This window comes from Marmota flaviventris, chromosome 4 (assembly GCF_047511675.1).
Source record: "Marmota flaviventris isolate mMarFla1 chromosome 4, mMarFla1.hap1, whole genome shotgun sequence".
NCBI lineage: Eukaryota > Metazoa > Chordata > Mammalia > Rodentia > Sciuridae > Marmota > Marmota flaviventris.
In genome coordinates, this window is record NC_092501.1 from 154,755,898 (window position 1) to 154,780,241 (window position 24,344).

Sequence of the window (24,344 nt, forward strand, 5' to 3'; positions counted from 1 at the left end):
ATAAAAATCTTGGCTGGCTATCACAACTCCATGTGGATCCCAGAGCCTCAGCCCAGATTCTGCACACAGTGGCCAGGAGGTGACACAAGGCCAAGTTTTAAAATCATCTAAGAGCAAATGTTTAAGAAGACTTTCAAAGAGCAGAAATAGCCAACAGGAAATTAAATTCCCTAAATACTATGAGCTGCCAGAGGTGTAGAACTCCTCTCCATCTCACCCCACCTGGACCTCCTCACTAGGAATACAGTGTCCTTTTGAGGCAAAAGTGAATTGTTTCCTTCCACTGTCACCCCTCAGCCCAATCAACAAATACACTGAACACAGCAGGGTCTCAGCAGAAGGAAGATGGTTTAAACAGGCAGCCCGGGCAGTGAGGGCAGCCTGGGCTTGTATTACCTATGCACCTATGCAGAGAGCTGCCACTCAAACCAGGTGTCTGGGCCCCTGGACACTGGTGGACTTCATTGATAGAGGTCAGCCCTACAAACCACTGCCTCTCTAGGGAGGGCAGTTTCTCAGTCACTGAAAGAACGGGACCCCAAACCAGGGAACAGTCCAGGCTCGCGGGGCGGGGGCGTGCGAGCTACGTGGACGTCCCCCGGCCTCCGCGGGCGGGAGGCTGGGCTGAGTAACCCCTCTTCCGGGCAAGCCCAGGGCGTGAGTCACTGGTGAGCGCGCGGGAGGAAGGGGCGGCCTGAGTCATGGCCCCGGGGGAGACCGGAGGGTCTGACACAGGAGGCGTCGGAGGAGTGGGGGAACTTTAAGGGGAAGTGTGCCACGAAGGGCTCCCTTATCGGGGGGTCGCGGCTAGGAATCCTGGGGGCGAGGGACCCAGAGGGTTGGGCCCGTTCGCCGAGCTGCGGGGAGGGGCTGGGGGCAGACAGGGAGGAGGCCCGCCAGCCGGCGGCGCCGAAATCTCCCGCGCTCAGGAGCCGGCCCCTCCTCCCCAGCCGGGCCTCTGGCCCCTCGCCGCTGCCAGGCTTGCCCGCCGACTCCTCCCGCTTCCCGCCCTTGCGACTCGACTCTGGTCGAGTCCGGGACCCGGCTCTAGCCTCAGTCTCAGCTCCGGCCTTAGCCCCAGGAGGGAGGCTAAGCCGTCGGCCGCCCCCCAACAGCTCAGCCGGCGGCCCGCCGCGCGCGGCCAGTGACGGCACTGCAGGGAGCGTGGCCAATCGGCGCGGCCCCCGAGGAGGCGGCCTCAGCCCCGCCCCCCGTCCCCCAGGCCAATGAGGCGCCGGCTCCAGCGGCCGCGGCGGGGTGAAAGGGCGCGAGGCCCCGCCCTGTCCTCCCCTTTCCCCTTTGCCCCGCCCTTTCCCGCCAGGCCCCCCAGCCCCGAGCCGCCTCTGGTGCCGGTCCCCGCGCTGGGCCCGCCCCCGCCCCTCCCGCCGGCCCGCCAGCACGCCTCACGGCTCCTGTCTCCCCTCCCTCCTTCTCTTTCTCACGCCTAGCGCAATGGCGGCGGCCGCGGCGGAGCAGCAACAGTTCTACCTGCTCCTGGGAAACCTGCTCAGCCCCGACAATGTGGTCCGGAAACAGGCGGAGGTAAGCGAGCTCTCCGACCCGGTCCCCGGGCCCCGGCCGGCGCGCCGCCCCTTCCCGGACGCCGGGCCTCGGCCACTCCGCGACGCCGCGCAGGCCGGGCCGGCCGGCGGGCGGGCGGCGGCCGCAGCCCACGTGTGAGGCGGCCCGCGGCTCCCGCCGCGCCCCGGGCCCTTCCGGCCCTTGCAGCCGCGGCGCCGGCGCCGGTTGCCTCCCGCCGCCCCGCGCACACGTGCGGCCGCGCCTGACACGCCGCCTCCGCCCAGTGTGGAGCGGCCGCGCCGAGGGGGTGGGCCGCCGGCGGGCCGGGCCCGGCCGCAACTTGGCGGGCCGCCGCGCCCCGGCCTCCCGCTCTCCGGGTCCGCTCGGCGCCCAGCCCAGCCCCCGGGCCACCCGGACCCGCACCTCGCTCCTCTCCTGCCTTGCTCTTGCTCCCTCCCAGTCCTGCCTTCGCTCCCTCGCTTCTTCCCATTCAGCCCCGGGGTCTAGTCACGTCAGGAGCCGCTGCCCCGGCCACGCAGCCCAGTCCTGAGAAGTTGCCTTCGGGGTTGCTTCCTGAGCGGCCCCTCCGTGCCCTGCGCGCCCGCAGACCGCTTTTCATTGATCTCTGGAGATTGGCGGTCTCCTAAGTGGCATGCACCGGACTTCCGTTGTCCAACTGGGCCAGCACCGTAGGTTGGAGTCTCCGTTTCTTTAGTTCTAATCTGCATCTCTCTCCCTTCTCTCGGATATAGTTCAAGGGACATTATTTGAAATACACCTGCGGACTAGCAAGCAGTAAGACACGCTCGTTCCGTAGAAGACATTGTCAGTGCCCAGACCTGGGCTTGTAGGAGATACTTGGAGGAAAGGGAGAAACTTTCCAGTCGACCCTCAAACTTGATTATTCGTGGAGTTCTTTGCAACCATGTGATTGAAGATTTTTATAAGATTCACGGAGGGATTTTTGAGATACTTTTACAGAGCCAACACTTACTTTACATATAGATAAGGAAATTGAGGGAGGAGGGTCTTTATTTATTTTTACATATGTGTGTGTGTGTATTTTTTTTCCCCCAAACTGGCCTGAAGAGTTGAGAGTTGTCTTTTAAACAAACGACAATGTTGTTAATATGTGCTTTCAATGGGGTAGGATTTACACATCATACTTAATGGTTTAGTAATAAGTGAAGTTAATATACTGGAAATTCACTTTTGTATGAAAAAAAAAAAAACACTTTAAAACTGTTAACTTTGTCCTAATAAATTTTTGTTCATTGTGCATGTGAGAGATGTTCAGGGTAAAAATTCAAACGACACAGATAGTTTTTAACCCATTCTTCAAGTGTGTTCTGGATCTTCCTTGAAAATGTGTGTTTACAAACATAGGTGTATACATTCATTTTTTACTTGAATGGGATTACAATACACGCATTATTTTGCAGCTTGGATTTTCACCCATTGTATTTCATGTTACCACTGAAGAGTTTTTTTAAGCAGCTAGAGACTTCATTATATAGACAAAGGTGTATTATCTATATAAACAGCCCCCTATGAATGGATAATTATGGTTTTTATGTTCTGTTCTTAATAATAGTGCTATATGTGTGTTAACCTGTAAGCCTGTCTTTGCATACTTGGGGGGTGGGATTACTTTTAGAATACTTAAAAGTAGCATTTGTATTTAGAAGTAATATGCATATGTTACATCAATTTTGTTCTCAAGATATGATGATCCTAAAAAACATGTTGATGCTTTCTACAAACTTCAGAGATGATTTTTCACCAAAGTAAATTCTTAATCCTAACCGATAATAGAAATTTCCATGTGTTACAAAGCAGAACAGCAGTGTAATTAGTAAGCTAGTTTAATTCTCCCTCTTTCCTCCACTTGCTTAAGTCTCTATTGTCAAGCCTAGTGGGGAATCTCTCTTCTATTGAACTAAATACCAGTGTCTGGTTCAGCTTGAATTCCAATTGGTGCCTGTTGTAAATCTTTTTATCACTTACATCACTTTGGGGGTAGTTAGCAGCATTCAGCACATTTTCTCATAAAGAACAATTGGAAATAAGTACTGTTAGTCTCTCTATTGCTAGTGAAAACATCTAGATACTACATTTTTATTTTTTATTATTTTTTAATATCCTGAGAATATATTTGTATGTGGAGTAAGTATTGAGATACAGAATTTTCTTAATTTGTCAAAAAAGTAAATGCTAGGAGCAAGCCTCTTAGTGTCATATAATTAGTACTAACTTGGTCTGTGAATAGAGCTACTTAGGAAAGTATTTGAGAGAAATTGACTGCATATAAGGACATCTCAGTACCTGCCTCCCTTTTCTTTGCCTTATGAAATAAGCCTTTTATGAGTAATCTAAATAAATTTCAGCATCAAATATGATAAAGCAAATGTAGAAATATTTCCCTTGAAGTGAATTGGCTTGTACTTAGTAAATATCTTCGTAATTTACTTGGTTAAAATAAAAATACTTAGTTGGTACGTACATACCAATTTGTTGACTAAAATGATTTGTATTCAAATATAAAACCAAACACAATAAAAGATTTTATTGTTATATTTCGATGAAGGGCTGCAAAACATAAGTTTTGAAATTTCTCCTATTGTATAAGCTATTTGATAGGCTTTATATTTTATTTCTACTTTTAAAATGTCTGCAAGAAGCCAGGTACCATGGTGTATACCTGTAATCCCAGTGACCAGGAGGCTGAGGCAGGAGGATCTCAAATTCAAAGCCAGTATCAGCAATTTAGTGAGGCCGCTAACAACTTAGCAAGACCCTGTCTCAAAAAGGGCTGGGATGTGGCTCACTGGTTAAACACCCCCGGGTTTAATACCCAGTACCCCCCCCCCTCCAAAAAAAAAAAAAACCTGCAAAGATTTTTCTTTTTTAACTTTACAGAAAATGTTTCCCATACTTGAAGAAATTATCTGAATGTCTTCAAGTATCAAAATACAATAATTTGCCGGAATAAACAATTGACAAGTAGTTCCCAGTTGACTGTCAACAGTATTCATGACTGGACATTTTTATATAATGTTAGCTTAAGTATTTTATTAATTATATGCATGGGGTTTATATGACTCCTCATTGATTATAATGTAGACATTAATCATTCGGATTAAGGAGAATAATATTGAAAAATACACCTGATTGTTGAGGGACCAAGATGTTTTAAGAGGTAAAAGTAGTTTGTTCTTCCATCTTCTCACACAAGGTAGGCTCATCATAAATATTTATGGAATGAGTGAGAAGAATACTTACTAGCATTTTTCCTTTGTGGGCAGAGAAGTAGGGAGATGAAATTTGGACTTTGTGGTAGAATCAAATGAAATTAAAATTTATCACCACATTGGTAACATTTACTGAACCGATCTAGATTAGTGCTAGGCACAGTCTTAGAAATATTCTTTATAGCAATTGCTGTATTCTGATGTACTAGAGATATACCATCTCTGCCCTTACAAAATTTGCCTATTTAGGCTGAGACTTTAAGGCTGTATGCAATGGTGAGAACCTCAGGAATTAGATGCCACTCATACATGCTAAACACTACTACCACAATCTATTATGGGATTGTATTGAGTATTTGATGTCATGTTTATAAGTCTTTACTGGAATTGGCATAATCACATCAATATCCTTGTTCTACCTGAACAAGGATAGAGATACAGAGATCCTCAAAATTGTTAGCAGGTTTTCTGAAAGTGATTGATAGCTTAGTGAAGATTTTGTTTTTTAAAAACTATTTAGAAAACTGGAAATTTAAGCGTAAGCCATTTATTGCATTTACAGTGTATCTGGGGCTATGCCACATGCAAGGAATTAAAAGAGATTTTTATTTTACTGTAAGAGACTTTTTTTCTTTTTTGGTGGTGGTGGTGCTGAGGTGCTGAGGATTGAACCCAGGGCCTCATGCATGATAGGCAAGAGCCATATCCCCAGCTCCCCGTGAGAGACTGTTTAAATGAAGATGTTTTACTGCTTTTCTAGTTGCTTTGGAAAAATTAATTGAAATATTTCAAGTTACATATTCATTTTTGCAATCAGCTTTTGAATATCTTTGCATAAATTATCTCATTTTGGAATAAATAAATTCAGACCATCTTCTCAGCCATGAATGCTTTTTGGCACAGTTTTCAGCATTGTTTTAATCCTGTGTACTTTTAATTAGAGTAGAACTTGAGGTTATCAGAAGATCTTCCTTAGAGATAGGTTTGGGAAGTTTGAAAACCGTAGCACTGCATAAATAGAACTGTGCTGTTAAGTAGAGTGAACCTCCAGGGATGAAACTCAGAGCCTTCAGTGCCAGAGATATTTAGGGTATGGTTGGCCTTAGAAGACCAGAGTTCTGTCTGTCATTTGTTATCTTCGATCTTGGCAAGTCATGTAAGGTATAAGCTTTGATTCTATCAATATCTCAGGGATGCCATCTACCACTTAAAAGGTATGAGGTAACCCTGGATTCTAAGTAGCCTTGTTCATCTCGTTGCTTTTGTCCATAGAAGCCAGGTGATTATAAAAGTGCGATGTTAGAGAGCAGGCAAGGTCTTTGAACTTAGATGGCTAAAAAAAATTTGTTAACTACATTAGACCCTTAAAGGAAATAGAATGATAGTGGATGATATTTATTATTTATGTACTAAGAAGATTTTTAAGGGGAAATATTCCAAATATTCTTAAATTGATTTCCAAGTAGTTGATTTCTAACCCCCCTAGTGTTAGAATTTTTGAACACACACAAGAATCTATATTCCCTTCAACTTACTTTATGACCAGCATATAGTTGGGACTTGTTTTTTGATCCATATTGACAATCTTCTAATTGATACCTGCTTCCTTATTTAATTTCTTCTGATTTTATATTATTAACAAAGAGGAAATTATTCTGAGGCACAAAACTTTTTAATAGATCTAGAAATGTTATAAAAATCTCTTGACCGAATTTCTCTTAAATGTAACCATTTATTTATGTATATAATATAGTTTTAATATAATCCTTGCTTGAAAGAAAACATAGCATAAAGAATTTGAACACTTTCCTTTCTTTGATTTGCTTAATCTGAGGTATATATCTGGTGCTGCTTAAGTAGTAGTGATTTAAACTAATTCTATATCATTTAGTCTAACAAATGTTTATAAGTCATTCCCCAGAATATAAGATAATGTTAAGTTGAGCACTTATTTTTCAGCAGAATACCTTAAATCATTTTCTACAGTATTTTCACTCTCTAATGTATTAACCAGGGAGCCCAAGGTAAGAAAATATACAGACACCTTAGAAACATGTATTAAGAAAGCTAGGTAGAAAAGAATATGTAAATGGATATCCTCTTTCATAACCTACTCAAAGTATATTTTCATGTCACAATAGAAATTGTTGACACTAGACCCAGAGGGCTTATGCATGGGTGCTTCCCATTTCTCATTTCATTTCTGAGTTACAAACTTTTCTGACTTTATATTCTAACCTTTAATTTTTTTTCCATGTAGGAAACCTATGAAAATATCCCAGGTCAGTCAAAGATCACGTTCCTCTTACAAGCCATCAGAAATACAACAGCTGCTGAGGAGGTACTACCTTAATATTTGAGAATATTAAATTCTTACTAAACATTGATTAGGATGATTGTCAGGAGAGGATAATGAGAATTATTTATTATTACATTTTACTTAAACTTTGAACTTTTTGGCTAAGAGCTACCTACAAATTGTGATGTGAGTTTTTAAAGCACTACCTATTGTATGAGTATTTCCTTTTTTCCAAATAAGATGATATGTCTAGGGTAGGTAAAATTTAATGGCTTTATAAATAATTAAGTTTTAAAATTGAAGTGATTTCTAATCTATAAAAATTCTTTTCATTGAAGCTTCATTCTAAAGGAGGATATTCATTCAATATTTTAATGTTACAAATATTTTGAAATATATATTTTATCCATAAAAATTTATGATTATAATCCTGTCTAGATGAATCTTTAGCAAGATGGTTTGGAACAGAGACACTTTCTAGAATCTTTTGAAATTATGGGTTGTTTTTTTTTAGCAAGTTACCTAGTATGCTAAATTAATGTTTGCTTGAATTTTAAGTCTCCTTTTTCCTTATGATAAAACAAGGCTATTTAAGTATTAGGATTTTATAGTTTTCTTACTATTCTTCCTTTGCATTTAGTGTATTTGATTTTTTTCTTTATTCAGGTAATACCCTGTAAGTATTGAGTGTCATTGACTATCGCTTTACTTTGAAAAAAGGTGTTGAAGAACTCAACTCTAGAAAACTTATCTTGCCTATAAAGCATTGCATTTAGAGTTTATAGAATAAGATTTTGCCAGAAGTCACACTGTATATGCTTATAGTAATATTTGATGGAAATGGAGTTGTACTTAAACTTTTATGTTTCTCCTGATTTCTTCCACTCAGTTCACACTGGCAATTTCATATTGTCATAGCACTTAGAAAGCAGTATGACAATGCCCAAGTTTTTCTTTAAATAGATGACAAATGGTGCTTCTTTACCTTAGTAACATTTTTTATCTGTAACTCAAATGAATACCAGATATGAAGAAGCATATAAAAGGTAAACGTCTAGCAGTTAAACAAATGGCTGTTTTGATCATTGAGAGATTAATGCAAGTTATATTCCTAAACAAATTTTAAAGCCAAGAATAATATGAAAATTATTTCCTTTTTAAAACTTGTATTAAACTTTTTCTTAATCTTAATTTGATTTAGAACCAGATGAGGGGCTGGGGATGTGGCTCAAGCAGTAGCACACTCGCCTGGCATGCATGCGGCCCAGGTTCGATCCTCAGCACCACATACAAACAAAGATGTTGTGTCCGCCGATAACTAAAAAAAATAAATAAATATTAAAAAATTCTCTCTCAAAAAAAAAAGATTTAGAACCAGATGATGAGTATTAATTAACTTCATTTGATTATGGCTTCATAGTCTTTAAGGAGGTACAAGAATTAAACTTGATTTTTAACCCCATCTATGAGAATTTTAACTGCTTTGAATTCTTTCTAGAGCATATATTAAGTTTTTTAAGTTTGCTACCTACCATACATTGCACAACAAAAGGATTTCTTATTGAAAAGCACAAGAGAGACAACTGGCAAGTTTTTATTTGTATAGCTTACCTTTTTTTGTTGATCACAGTCCCAAAGTATAGTGATAATAAGCAGTAATGATCTGAAAAAAATGAAAGCAGGAAAGATTTCGGTTTGATATTCTCAATGATTTATTGGTTTGAAAGGATAATATTTATTTATTTTGGTGTCAGGGATTTGATTCAGGGACACTTTACCGCTGAGCCACATCCCCAGCCCATTTTTAAATTTTGATTTTGAGACAGGGTCTCACTTAAGTTGCTGAGGCTGATTTTCAACTTAGAGATCCTTCTGCCTCAGCCTCCTCAGGAACATCTTGCCTCTGAACTACATCCTTGCCTTTTTTTTTTTTTTTTAATTTGGAGAGGGGGGTCTTGCTAAATTGCCCAATCCAGCCTTCTGTTTGCAATCTTCCATTTGATAATCTCGGGGAATGTTATATAGAAAACCCCAAACTTAAATATATTTCATAGATTTAAAAATGGGAGCCGGGCACAGTGGCACATGCATATATTCCCAGTGATTCAGGAGGCTGAGATAGGAGAATCTCGAACAAAGCCAGTCTTAGCAACTTAGCAAAGCAAAGAATCATAAAGATAAATGGATTTCATAGCAGATTTTCTAAAACCCTAATGAAAAAGAGTGGTTATATAACAAGATAGTCTGAAAGCCTAAAGCTAAGGTAGGAAAAAATACTTTTTTGTTCTAGAATGAGAACCAGATAAAGAGTTAGGAAAGAGGGTTTACAGTTTAAGGTATTTCCCCTAAGTAATGTATTAAAAATATGAATTATAGAGTTTATCACAGCAAAATTGTTCCTACTGAATTCTAATGTGCTTAGGAGTTTCTCTCACTTGTAAGTAAAATGTCTTGTGGTATGGCATTTTCTATACATACTAATGTGATTCGAAAGAGTTTTATTATATGTTTTACTTTTTAAAAAATAAAGATGCTTTGTGAATAAATTATAAAAATAGGATAGTGAAATACATCAATGGTAGAGTGAATCTGTTGAAAATATTTTCTCTAGTAAGATATGAAGTTATAACACTATTATCTATTTAAAGGCTAGACAAATGGCTGCGGTTCTCCTAAGACGTCTTTTGTCCTCTGCATTTGATGAAGTCTATCCAACTCTTCCATCAGATGTTCAGACTGCCATCAAGAGTGAACTACTGATGATTATTCAGATGGAAACACAGTCTAGCATGAGGAAAAAAATTTGTGACATTGCTGCAGAATTGGCCAGGAATTTAATAGGTGTGTATGCAAGTACATGTATAATTATGTTACAGAGAAAAAGGAATATTACCTCCCTCCCTTTTTTTTCTTTTTTTTTTTTTTTCTCTATTGGAATCTTGGGGAAGAAGATTCTCAGTACAAGTATGGTTTATTCTATTCAAAATGAATATGATTATAGATTATTCAATTACAGCCAAAAATTATAAGTACTTAAAAAATCTAGTCCTGTTGGTATTACCTATTGGTATTTAACATCCATATGAAAATATAGTTTTGTAATTTGCTTGAAAGTTGCCAATTATATTTTCCTCTTTAATCTGTGAAGTTTTGGAAGCACAGGCTAACTCCTGGTATAAAGTACTTTGTAATTTAAGCTTACCAATTGGCAAAAGTTCAAGGCCAGTCTAGGCAACTTAATGAGACCCTGTCTCAAATTATGAAATTTTCAAAGGACCTATAAAATAATATTTTTTTAAAAAGGGCTGGGGATGTAGCTCAGTGATAGAGAACTTGCCCTAGCATATACAAGGTCCTGAGTTCAATCACCAGAATTATTAAAGAAAATAATTAATGTTTTAAAAATTTGCCAATTGAAGTTGAAATCCGTGAACTCCAGGGGCTTTTGCAACTATAAAAGTATAGTGATAAATCATATACATATGTACTACTATATATATTTTATGTGTGCATTCTGAGTACATGCTCTGTCACTAAGCTACACCCTCAACCCATACTTTTTTTTTTTTTTTGGTTTTGGGAATTGAACTTAGGGACACTCAACCACTAAGCCACATCCCCAACCATATTTTGTATTTTTCTTAGAGACAAGGTCTCACTGTTGCTTAGTGCTTCGCTGTTGCCGAGACTAGCTTTGAACTCGCAATCCTCCTGCCTTAGCCTCCCAAGCTGCTGGGATCATATGCATGTGCCACTGCACCCAGCTGCATACATTAATTTTGAATAGGGATTCATAGTTGTGATTGCAAGCAGAATTCATCTACATGGCATTTTTAATAATTAAGAGGATTACCTCATGAAATAGGGGTTAAATAGGAGAATATTAGCCAGGCATGGTGGCGTACGCCTGTAATCCCAGCGGCTCAGGAAGTTGAGGCAGGAAGATCCAAAGTTCAAAGACATCCTCAGTAACTACTCTAAGCAGTCCAGTAAGACCGTGTCTGTAAATAATATGCAAATTAAGCCTGGGGATGTGGCTCAGTGGTTGAGTGCCCCTGAATTCAATCCCCCCCCAAAAATATAACACTGTTGATTGTGCTTTGTGTACATTATGACACTAATTTTTTAATTTTGTCAAACAACTAGCAAATTATCATTTTTTCTGATATCTACAAATTTTTAGAAACCAGCAGGAAATATGTTTTGGATTTTTGTGGGGGATGTCCTGGGGATTAAACCCAGGAGTACTTTACCACCAAGCTACATTCCCAACCTGTTGTTAATTTGAGATACGGTCTAAGTTATTAAGGCTGACCTCAAATTTGTGATCCTCCTGTCTCAGTCTCCCAAGTTACTAGAATTACAGGAATGTGCCACTGCTGCTGGCTCAGATTTTTATTTTTCAAGTAAATAAATTCAAAATCCACTGAACTTTAATTTAGAATATTTTTAAATAGAGTAGATAATTCATTTTTCAGGTTTTAAATGTGTGGTGCACAGGTTTATAGGTGACCTTTCTTGTTCAAAATTGTTTAATAATGGAAACATTTTCAAATAATTTTTTTAAAAGCAAACATCTTTATCACCTTTAAGGTATAATCTTTTATGTTTTATGCTGAAGGGGCAGTTTAAAGGGTATTTTATTAAGGCTAAGGATATAACTCAGTGGTAAAAGAAGGCTTGCCTAGCATGCCTGAGGGTCTGGAAATGGGGTATATTTTATTTTACTGTCTGATCAAATATCACACTGACAATCAGCTTTTGGGAGGGGGGGTATTACCGAGGATTGAACACAAGGGCACTCTACAACTGATACTGTAGCCCTAGCCTATTTTATTTTTATTTTGAAAAGGGGTCTCACTAAGTTGCCTGGACTGGCTTTAAACTTGTGATCCTGTTACCTTAGTGTCTTGAGTCACTGGGATTATAGGTATGCACCAAGGACCCCCACACACACACTTTTTTATTATTATTATTTTAAGAAATGGGGTCTTGTTATATTGTTCGGGCTGACTTGAATCTCCTAGTCAACCCTTAAGGTTTTTGTGGCAATATAACTAATGAGTCTCATAAGTGGCACAATAGCTTTTGTGGTTCTACTCATTTTTATTACAAAGTATCACAAAAATTTAGATTTTTAACTCTTGTTAAAAAGTAAACATTGATACTATCCTATAGCACTTGAAAACTACAAAAGTATGAACACCCTCTCTCAGTCCTGGGATTCTCAACTTAGTGAGACCCCCATCTCAAAATAAAAAGGGCCAGGGATGTAACTCAGTGTCCCTGCTTGTTCAATCCCTGGTACCAAAAATGAATAAATAAATATAAAATGTTACTCTGTGCTTTTGTAACCCATATACAGAAATTATAAACCTAATATTTTATACAAAAAAATACCTTTAATATTAAATTAATCTTTGACCATTGTTATGGTTAAAGAAAACAATTTTATTGGTATTTTTAAAAATACAGAACAAGTGACATACTATTACATATTTTGAATGAGGCTTATGAAATAAAGGGATTCATCATTAATATTTTGAAGTTTGGCTTCAAAATGGATTTTTTCCCCCTTTTAGATGAGGATGGCAACAACCAGTGGCCTGAAGGTTTGAAGTTCCTTTTCGATTCAGTAAGCTCTCAAAATATGGGACTGCGGGAAGCTGCCCTTCACATATTCTGGTATATCCATTGATCTTGTTTTATGTCTGTTATTGTCATTTTTAGCTTAATGTCATGAAAGTCCAAAACACATTTTAATTGATTGTTTTAGCCTAATTTTGGTTTGAGGACTTAGAATAAAAATTAGGTCTTCATATAAGCTTTATATTTGAATTAAAAGCAACATTGGAGGTTGGGAATGAAGCTTTTCATTCACTCTGCAGTTTTCTTTTTTGTCTTAGGATCCCAGAATTTTTCTTGAATGGCTTTTTTTCCTTTATTTGGAGGTTAATACACTACCAATTGTAGCTTTTATAAAACCACTTTAATATTGGTATCTTGAAAAAGAAAATGAGAGTGCTAGTGAATTCCCAGTGTGTTTTCTGGGTCTTCTGTGATATTTTAACAAACTTCTGTGTGTGTGAACATGTGGTTTAAGTTTAGAATTAGGTGATTATTTTTTGTCCTACAGTGTTCCCATTGTTTTCTGCTGTTTAAAGTATGATTAGTGCCAGGTCCGGTGGTGCATGCCTGTAATCCCAACACCTCAAGGGTTTGAGGCAGGAGGATCCCAAGTTTAAAGCCAGCCTTAGCAAAAGCAGGGCATAAGCAACTTGGTGAGACCCGGTCTCTGAATAATATACAAAGTAGGACTGGATGTGGCTGAGTGGTCAAGTGCCCCTGAGTTCAATCCACGGTACCGCCCCCACCAAAATGATTAGTATATGTTAGATTTGTAACTTTCAGGTGAGCCATTACATGTATAGTTTTTAGTCATCATTTTCTACTTCAGTTGTCAAGTGTATATTATTTTGTATATTATTTAGAGAAGTTTGTTAAAATATCACAATATTTTGCTTATTTAAGTAATTCAGATTATAGAAAGAATGAAAAGCATTCAATTGACTTGTTTACTACATTTAAAAGTAAAATAGATCTTGAATTCCCTGGGTCACTAAGACTAGGAACAGATGGTCAGAAAGCATGATTACTATAGTTACCATCTGAAACCTTTTGCTCTTGTCCCATCCTATGCTTCAGGTCAGTTTCCAGCTGTGACATAGTGGTAAAGATAAAGCATGGGCTGAAAATAGGCTGCTGAGTAATCTGTATGCCCAGTTCAAGCTTTTGCTGTGTTTGCTTCCATTCACTCAACCCAGAAAGAGAATTCTTTAGAGCACGTGTATACATTTGGCCTAAACATTAATGCATGTTTTGAGCCAGGTGAACAGTTCATTAGAGACTCTTACTCACACTTTACAAGGATAAAATGTAATTTTAAAGAGTATTTTTGGATCATTTCTCAGGAACTTCCCTGGAATTTTTGGGAACCAGCAGCAGCACTATTTAGACGTCATCAAACGGATGTTAGTTCAGTGTATGCAAGATCAGGAACATCCATCGGTAAATGATTTCAATTCCATTACTTAACATCTAAGTTAATCCACCTTGTGAAATTATGTATTAGAAGATTGTAAGTGCTAGTTTTACTGAAAATAATTTCATCCTGAGCTTAAAAAAAAAAAAAAAACTTGACCTTGAATATATCAAAAAAGTTTCTCATGTTTGTCCTCTTTTACTCTCTTCATTTTAGATCAGGACATTATCTGCTAGAGCTACTGCTGCGTTCATACTTGCAAATGAGCATAATGTTGCTCTGTTCAAACATTTTGCAGATTTGTTACCCGGATTCTTACAGGTAAAAAACAAATAGTATAGAATAAACAATAATTACATTCCATATTGATATTCATTAGTTTCAAGTTTTCTTCAGGGTTTTGAGGTATATTTGTTCATTTATTAAGTTAATATTCATTGCCTATTATATGCTCATACAAGTCTTACAGTGTAGTAAGTGGTAGTATCACAAATCAAACTACAGGATCGTAACACTGGTCCCTATAAGAGTACATTGTAAATTAAGTAGTTTGTTATTAAAACTACATTATTAGTACAAAAGGACAAGTTAATGTTTTAAGGATACCTTCCTGCCTAAATCAGCAAAATAATGTTGGATAAGGTAGAGTAGTGATTCTTAACTTTTCAAAACTCCAAACTGTGTTGTTTTGACAGATTTTTGCTACTTCCCATATTTTATCCTAAAATGAAACGCATAAGAAGTAAAACTCATATATATTTTTAAATACCAATATATGGCTAAAATTAAATACAAGGAAATAAAAAGTAATGTATAATAAAATGGTGTACTTTTCTAGATATAAAATGCTGAAACATTACTAAAATTCAAAGGTGGAGTAAGTGATTTCTAAGTGATATATACAAATGCAGTAGCTAAACGGGCGGTATCATTGGTAAGTCAAATACCATGCAATACTGCTCTATTATATATATATATATAGTTCTTAATGGACACAATACCTTTATTTTATTTAGATATTTTTTTAATATGCTGAGGATTGAACCCAATGCCTCATATGCTAGGCAAGCACTCTACTACTAAGCTACAACCCCAGCCCCTACTCTTACTAGTTTCTTTTTCTTTTTTTCTTTTTGCTGTTGTTTGTTATTTGTTTCTAAGAAATAAGCATTTTCTTAAACCACAAGTCATTTTACATTTGGTAACAGACTGAAATTGTACATTTAGACAATTGGTAATAAGAAGCTGTAATAGGGCTCCAAGAGAGGCTGCCTTGGCTAAAAAAGCACAGGCTCTTGACCTAGACTAAAACATAAAACACCACATGCTCTGGGTCAACGTAAGCTGGAGAAAGCTTGCCATCTCTATCTTCATTTTTTTCTGTCTGCACATAGTAGGCAGTGTTCATGTAAAAACTAGCAGTGCAGCCAATGTTTGTCAGCCCTAAATATACCCAATCTCTGTCCTCCCCTTGAAGACTGAGGCTGCATTTGGAGCAGCCTGTTGAAGACCCCTGTAGTCATCCTGGGATTACATTCTAGGATTATAAGTGAGAAAAACAGGGAAGGGAGGGAGGAGAGAGAGAGAGAGAAGGAAGCAGTCAGATGGACATGGGGAGAGGGAAACAGACACACTCTGAGCAGAAAATGAAAATTGTCCCCATGGAGTCATGAAGACTTCTCTGAAGCTGTCTCCCAGACACTTTAAAGAGAGACCAAACTGAGGGGATTATCAATGAGACCACAGTCTGAGCAAGAGCACTTAATGGTGTTCGCAGTCTGGTGTTGTGGTTCAGTGGTAGAGCACTTACCTAGTATGCATGAGACACTGGGTTCAATCCCAGCACCACATAAAAAACAAAACAAACAAAAAAATCTAAATAAACAAAATAAAGGTATTTATTTACTTATGGGGGGGGGTAGCCAGGGATTGAACTCAGGGGCACTCACCCACTGAGCCACATCCCCCAGCCCTATTTTGTATTTTATTTAGAGACAGGGTCTGACTGAGTTGCTTGTGTCTCACAAAACTGATGCTGGCTTTTCAATCCTCCTGCCTCATCCTCCCGAGAGCCACTGGGATGACAGGCATATGCCACTGTACCCAGTCATTTGTTTATTTTCAGTCTGACTTCAAGGTATACACAAGGCATACACTGCCAGGTGTAGGAGGGACATACACAATAATAACAGTTAAATCTTTCAGAAAGCATAAACAAGCTAGTGTTCAACTAGTTAAATAAACTCAAAATACATACATGAAAACCAGACAGAATTAAAATGAAAGATGGACAAATCAATTATGGCACTCATTCCTTAGCAGCTGATGAAATAGGCAATAAATAAATAGAAACAAAGGACAGTGGAAGCTACATCATGAACAACCTTCACCTAATGGGCATGTTCTGAACACTGCAATGCCACAACTACACATGCATACACTCCATGCATACACAGTATGCATTCTTTTGGAGTGAATATGAAATGTTTACCAAAGTTGACCATAAAAGGGAACATAAACCAAATCTCAACAAAGTCTAAAGGATGAAATCATACCACATGCCTTCTCTGAATACCATGAAAGTAAGCTAGAGGTCAGGCATGGTGGCCCCTGCCTGTCTTGGGAGGCTGAGGTGAGCAGAAGCATCCCAAGTTCAAAGCCAGCTTCAGCAATTTAGTGAGATCCTTATTAACTGATCAAGGCACTGTGTCAAAAATTAATAATAGCAGCAGTAGTAGTAAGTAGAATACTAGTAGTAGTGGTAATAGAATAAAAATAAAATAAAAAGGGCTGGTTTCAATCTCCAGCACCCAAAAAGAAAACAAAAAAAAAATAAAGAATTACATAACAATATTGTTATTAGGCAAAGAAGCACATTTGTGTTCAACTGAGCAGAGTTTGTGTCAGCTGAGCAGAGCGGCACACATCTGTACACTTGAGAGCCTATTATCTTCAGAAACCGAAGCCACAGGATCCCAAGTTCAAGGCAAGCCTGGGTAACCCAGCAAGAGACCCCTTTTCCAAAACAAAACCAAAAAAACCAACAATGTCCGTGGGTGTTGTTGGGTCATCCAGTGCCCTTGAGTTCATCCACCCCCAACACTGTAAAAACAGATGAACCTTTAAATAATAAAGAAAAATAGAATAACGGGAGGCAAAGAAAAAAAACCCCTACTCTTACTATTGATTATGTGAAGTAATGAAGTTCTAGATTTCTGAAACAAAGTATCCATTCTGCAGTGCCACAGTTTATACAGTAGTTACATTGGGGAGAGGTGTTAACTATATAGTCATCCCTCTGTATCCTCAGGTTATTGGTTCCAGCCCCTTTGCCAATACCAAAATCTAAATGCCCAAGTCCCTTATATAAAATCACAGTATTTGTATGTACCTACGCATATCCTCTTATATACTTCAAGTCTTCTTTGTTACTTAGAATACCTAATAAGGGATAAATGCTTCTACATAGGTGTTATGCTCTATTGATTTAGAAAATAATAACAAGGAAAAAGTTATACAAGTTCAGTACAAATGCGAATTTTTTCCATGTATGTTTGATCCTTGTTTGGTTCAGTGTACAAATAGTCAAGTGTACATTAAAACCAGGCAAAAAATGATCTGTGACTTTAAGAATTTCTAGATTCAGATCATAGTTTATCATTTTTATAAATATTTGACCTTTGTGATCATGTGAGTTGCATGATGAAAAGATTGTATGAATCCCTGTAAGCTTTTGTGTCATAGGATATCAAGTATCCCTGGCCTTTTCTCATCATTAGCTCTGTTTAGAACCACTACATTAGGATGTAAGGCATCAGATGATTTTCGTGTGATAAAAAGATACTAATAGAATTTATTGACTTTTCTCCCCAGGTTGTCATACTGAAAAGATATTTTAAGTCTATTATAAAACTTTAATGTAATATGCTATCGGGCTGGGGATGTGGCTCAAGCGGTAGCGCGCTCACCTGGCATGCGTGTGGCCTGGGTTCAATCCTCAGCACCACATACAAAGATGTTGTGTCTGCTGAAAATTAAAAAAATAAATATTTAAAAAAAATTTCTCTCTCTCTCTCTTAAAAAAAAAAAAAATATATATATATATATATATATGTATGTATGTATGTTATTATTTGGTACTTTATCACCTAAAGTCGTGTTACTCTTTTTATACCTAATTCCAGAAATTTTTATTCCTTTGGAATAATGGTAGATTTTAAAAAAATGGGGGCTGGGGATGTGGCTCAAGAGGTAGCGCGCTTGTCTGGCATGCGTGCGGCCCGGGTTCAATCCTCAGCACCACATACAAAACAAAGGTGTTGTGTCCGCTGATAACTAAAAAATAAATATTAAAAAAAATTCTCTCTCTCTCTCTCCCCCCTCTCTCACTCTCTCTTAAAAAAAAAAAAAAATGCCCAAGTACCACAGAGACCAAACTCAGTATCAATGAAAAATAAAATGGGTAATGTTGAACACTTTAATGCATGTCATAGGATCTAGTATTTACTGTATGTATGAGAAAGACTGGGACATGAATATAGAAAAGACAGAATAAAGAGATATTTGGTTATTTAAAAAAAATTCCCTAACAGCCTTCAGTCTTTGTTGTATTTTTTAACTCCCACATATAAGTGAGAACATGCAGTGTTTGTCTTGTTCACCTATTTTAATTTAATATAATATTTTTCATCAGTGTTACTGCAGATGATAGAAATTCTTTTTTATGACTGAATAATGTTTCATTGTGTATATATAACACATTTTCTTTATCCATTCATCTGTCAGTGGACACCTAGGTTGATTCTTTGCTATTACAAATGATGTTGTAATTCACAAGTGCAGATGTGTCTTCAACATACTGATTTTAATTCCTTTGTGTATATATACACACAGGATAATTGGAATGCTGGATTATATAGTAGTACTATTTCTAGTTTTTGAAGAACCTCTATACAGTTTCCCATAAATGGCTATACTAACTTACAGTTCCCCTTTTTCCACATCCTCACCATATTTATTATTTTTTCACTTTGATAATAGCCAGTTTATATGGGTTGATATGATATTTTATTGCAGCTTTGATTTGTATTTCCTCTAGCTCAGATTTAAATGTTTTTGTATTTCTAGTTAACAGTCCTCAAAACAAGGGTGTGTATGTGTAGAACATTTGCCTAATATAGACTGTTAAATTATTTGGTGGGGGAAAAGGTTTAGTAATATTATTCTGCTATTGGCTGTCTTTGGGGGACGTTTTGGTTAAGTAGGCATAAAATGAGTCTTGAACAGAGACTTTTTTCTCTGTTTTATCTTTTCTAGGCTGTAAATGATTCGTGCTACCAGAATGATGATTCAGTCTTAAAGTCTCTTGTTGAGATTGCAGATACTGTTCCAAAGTATTTGCGTCCTCACTTGGAAGCAACTCTACAACTAAGTCTAAAGGTAAATTAAACAGTTCAGTAAATATTGTGCTTATTATTTTCAAGTACAACCTAAACTATTAAATGTATTCAAATACGTCGTCTTTGTAGTTGTGTGGAGACACAAGCCTCAACAACATGCAGCGCCAGCTTGCCCTTGAAGTGATCGTGACACTCTCAGAGACTGCAGCTGCTATGTTAAGAAAACATACTAATATTGTTGCTCAGACAAGTAAGTCAGAGGTCTTCAAACAGTTTGTGTGTAATGTGGCGAAATTGTTGGATTAATGTACTAAGGATTGTGTGATTTCTCAGATTTATTTGAGAATATAATGGATGTCTTTTAAAAATCAGATGAACCTAGGGAAATGGATCTTTATATGTGTATGCATGGACCCACTGTTGTGGCTATTTTTTTAAAGACTGCAGACCCATAGAAAGCCTGCTAAGTAAAATTGTTATAGTGAACAGTGTGATAGACTACCATTTATATGTTAAAATATTGAACAAAGTCAATAGAATTAAAAGTAATCAGAGAATATCTAGACATCTAATAGAAAGCTGAAAACTGAGATAACTTAATTGTGGTATTTAAAGTGAAGATAAGATTAGAACACAAATCTAACACTGATCAGAGCTCTCTTTATTATGTTGCTTTGTTTATACTCTTTGGCGGAGAAATTTACATGACTGTTGTACTGTGGAAATACTATGTTTATTGTGCCTAGGATACAGATTCACAAAATGAACTGATGGTTTCTGACCTAGCTATTTCTGTGCTAATTTGTATCTGAACCATTAGTTTAGAAAATACATCACCAAGGTTGTTTTTTGTTTTGGTTTTGGTTTTTTGGTTTTTGTAGTGGCACCTACCTTTTATTTTACAAAGAAGTAGCGATTAGAATTTTAGAAACTTTCCCATTAAAGATAGGAACAGAAAAGTATTCCCACTATCACTGTTTCTGTTATGCTGACAGTTCCGGACATTGTCAAGATAACGTAAGTAGGGCTAGGGCTGTAGCTCAGTGGCAGAGTGCTTGCCTAGCATGTGTGAGGTACTGGGTTTGATCTTTAGCACCACATAAAAATAAATAAAGGCATTCTGTCCATCTACAACTACAAAAAAAATTATAAGTATTGACAAAAAAAGATAAATATTGTTTCTTTGTAGTCTGTGTGCTTGTCTACAAAAAAATAAAATAAAATTGTTAGAACTGATTATTTTAAAGTTGAGCTGGGGCTATAGTTCTGTGGTTAGGGTGCTTGCCTGGAATGGACAAGGCCCTAGGTTCAATTCCTAGGTTCAATTCTCAGGACCTCAAGGAAACAACAAAACCAAAAATAATAGTGTGCATATGAACTAATAAGAATCACTTAGAAAATTTACTAAGAAAGATCACGTAGTGTAGGCATGACTTGCTAATACCTAAGAATAAATTAAAAAGTGTAAGACCTTTGTGGAAAAAAAAATCAAGTGACATTAAAAGACTAATAGAACTAAACATCAGTTTTCCTCAGTCACCCTATAAATCCAATATTATTTTAGTCAAAATCCTAATAAAGTTGACCTTAAGATTTTTGTGAAAGAATATAGTTCCCAGAGCAGCGAAGTTGATTTTTTTAATTAATTAATTTGTTCTCACGTTGTCATGCATGACAGCAGAATGCATTTCAATTCATAAGCAAAGCTGATTTTGATGAAAGTATTTGAGCTCTTGCCTTATCAAGTCTTAAGAATTTAGAATTCATTGATAGTACTGATACAGACAGTGGAAATGAACAGAGTAGAGAGAGTAGGAGCAAATCATGCACATGGAAACAAAGTTGAATTAAAAGGAAATTCACCAAATATGGTTGGGATAAGTAGTTATTTTTAGTAAGAAAAAATATCCCAATTCCAGATAACGTAATAATTTGGGGTGGATGAAAAGCCTCAATATTACTGGTACATTTCACAAGTAAAGTCTAATAATGAAGAACTATTTTTTTTAAGACTGAGTCACAATCCATAGATACAAAAATTGATATAAAACAGATTTTTTGGATTAGGTCAATACATGCTACATGAAAATAAAAACCCACAAACTGGGAGAAAATAATACAGTGTGCACAGTCAACAAAGTTTTGGTATATTGAAAATAGATAAAGGCTAAGAAGAGGAAATTCACAAAAGATAACTCTGACATAGTTAATGAGCACTGTTGCGCCCCAATTGAACAAGTGTAGTTGTGGAGTACAACTTGTCAAGTGTTGAAAGGTGTGGAGCCAACAGGGCTCTTACTCTCTAGCTCCAGGGCACTTCACACATTTTTGTGAAATAAGACAGGCCCTCTCTTCATCTGATAACAGTGGAAGTTTATGCAAGTACTGTGGAAAGCAGTTTGATTTTTCGTACTATTGAAGATATTTGTAACAACTTCGTATTTAGATTCATAACTTGTCAAGGAGGAGATATACGTAATAATCTCATCAAATTAAATTTTCCAAGTGGGAGGAAAACTGGAAACAAAATGTTCAGCAGGACAATAGGTAGTTTGTTGGTATAATGGAATTCTGTGAAATCCATGATTGTTGAAAAACAGATTTCCAAAAAGTACAAACATGAAGCCATTTATCATATTTTTAAAATAGAAGAGTACTATAATTTTATGTATAGATTCAAGTATAAAAATTAGGAATGAAACATTCATTTTGTTATGGGATATGAGAGACTGCAGTAGAAAGTTCAGAAGAAATTTGACTGTTTTCCCTAATCCATTATGTCCCATTTAATCTATAGAATGCCTATAAAAACTTAAATGGAGCAATTGTTTTTAAAGATTTCTTAAAATTTTTTCATAGGTTTCTATTAGGTGTTCTTTATATAGGATAATGGGACATAATTGGTTAATCTTGACTTTTAAAAAAAATTTTAAATGTCGTTTTTGTTACTTTAAAGGAAAAAAATAAGATCCAAAGCAATTATCACAAGAAGTTAACTTTTTGGGGAACAGACAAATATAGTTGTCTCAGTATCTGGGGACAATTAATACTAGGACCTCTTGTAGATACCAAATTTCATAATGCTGAAATCTCTTATAAAATGGCATAATAACTACATGTAACCTCGTATCCTTTCACTTTTAGTCTTTTTTAGATTACTTATACCTAATGTAATAAAAACGTTATGTAAATTATTGTTAAAATGTATTGTTCAAGGAATATGACAAGTGGTACAAATTTTAGTACAGGCAGTCCCCCCATCAGCCCTGAATATTTTTTATCTGAGTTTGGTTAAAACCCACTGATGAAGAACCTGTGGATACAGAGGGCCTATTATATTTGTTTTGTCTTACTCTTCTTAAAGGCAAAGTAAAACTTAAGTTAAAATTCTTATTTATAAATGATGATATTAACAAAGTAATAAAAGCCAGTCTTCAGGAATAAAATAATTCTTCACTTTAGTTCCTCAGATGTTAGCAATGATGGTTGATCTCGAAGAAGATGAGGACTGGGCAAATGCTGATGAACTAGAAGATGATGATTTTGATAGGTAATCACATCGATTACTGGCGGAGCTGGGTCTAGGGTGGTAGTGAGAGCTTTGGGGCTACCACTGGATGCTGTTAAACTTCTAAATTTGGAATATGGGACACTTTGCCTTTCTGTTGTATGCATTTCTGAATAACATTTTCCAAATTGTATTTTATTTATTTTTCTTAATGTAATTTGAAGTTAATGTTTAATGAAAGTTCTTAAGACATGGTTTATTTTAATTGTAAATAGTACATAAAACTGTATTATATAAATAATCAGGAAAGCTACCTATAACAACAAAGAGAGTTATCTTTTTTGAAAAAACTAGAAACGCAAAATGCACCACATGTACACCGAGTGACAGTAATACTGTGTGGTACTGGCATGTTTTAGCTTAGGTAGGTCCCATGAATCTAAATTCCTATGGAAAAGTGAACCAAAATCTGTATTTCCTGTGCATTACTGATGATGATACCTGACATATGAAAAAGCACTTCAAATTCTGTTGTTTTAATTTCTTTTTTTGGAGGGAGTACTTACTGGGGGTTGAACCCTAGAAACCTTTACCACTGAGCTACATCCCCATCCCTTTTTATTATTTGAGACAGGTCTTCCTTAATCCCTGAGGCTGATCTTAAACGCTCGTGATCTTCCTTCCTAACCCTCCTGAATTGCCTACCACTTGATGTTTTTTCAGTAGTCCCTAACATGTATTATAGATGGCAGAAATCAAAGAGTGAAGATGTGTTATTTGTCAGGGTTACATAGCCAGTTAGCAAGCTGAGGTTTAATATTAGTTTTCTTCGTGTTCTTCCTAGTGCATCATTCTACTACCTTTCTTATAAAGAACTTGAATTATTTTCCCAAAAGACTGGTACATGATAAGCTGCTAAATTAACCATGATAAAAATTTTTAAAAATATTTGGCTTGCAGAATATTTGCTGCATTTTTCCCACTTTTTATTGGTACATTATAGTTGTACTACTAATGGAACTTGCTTTTACATATTCATACATGCACACGATACAACAATATGCATGCTGCATTTTTGAGGCTTAATCACATTGTTGAACTCAAGACTAATTTCTGGCTTCAGTACTGTTTTGAAGTGTATGAAAGTAAACCTTCATTAGGCTAAAGAGAAGACAGGTTAAATATTTTCCTTCTCTGGTTCAATTACCATAACATGCTGCTACCTGTCCTCTAATTTGCCTTGTAAATGATATTTAAATTTACATTAAGCTTACAAAATGTTTTTCTGGATTTAATGGATAAGATTTTCTTATCTGTGAATAAG

The 24,344-nt window shown here is 37.1% G+C and overlaps 1 protein-coding gene across 1 annotated transcript in view; it reads left to right on the plus strand.

Annotated features, from left to right (window-relative positions):
• The first annotated feature begins 1,340 nt into the window (after positions 1-1,340).
• Ipo5 (importin 5) overlaps positions 1,341-24,344 on the plus strand; it is a 44,229-nt gene continuing 21,225 nt past the window's right edge. The window contains exons 1-9 of the mRNA XM_027938863.2: positions 1,341-1,542; positions 7,033-7,113; positions 9,720-9,912; positions 12,654-12,756; positions 14,043-14,139; positions 14,330-14,434; positions 19,430-19,552; positions 19,642-19,762; positions 22,975-23,062. Coding sequence (XP_027794664.1) covers positions 1,453-1,542; positions 7,033-7,113; positions 9,720-9,912; positions 12,654-12,756; positions 14,043-14,139; positions 14,330-14,434; positions 19,430-19,552; positions 19,642-19,762; positions 22,975-23,062 — 1,001 coding nt within the window. The 5' untranslated portion in view covers positions 1,341-1,452. The remainder of the gene's footprint in view (positions 1,543-7,032; positions 7,114-9,719; positions 9,913-12,653; positions 12,757-14,042; positions 14,140-14,329; positions 14,435-19,429; positions 19,553-19,641; positions 19,763-22,974; positions 23,063-24,344) is intronic.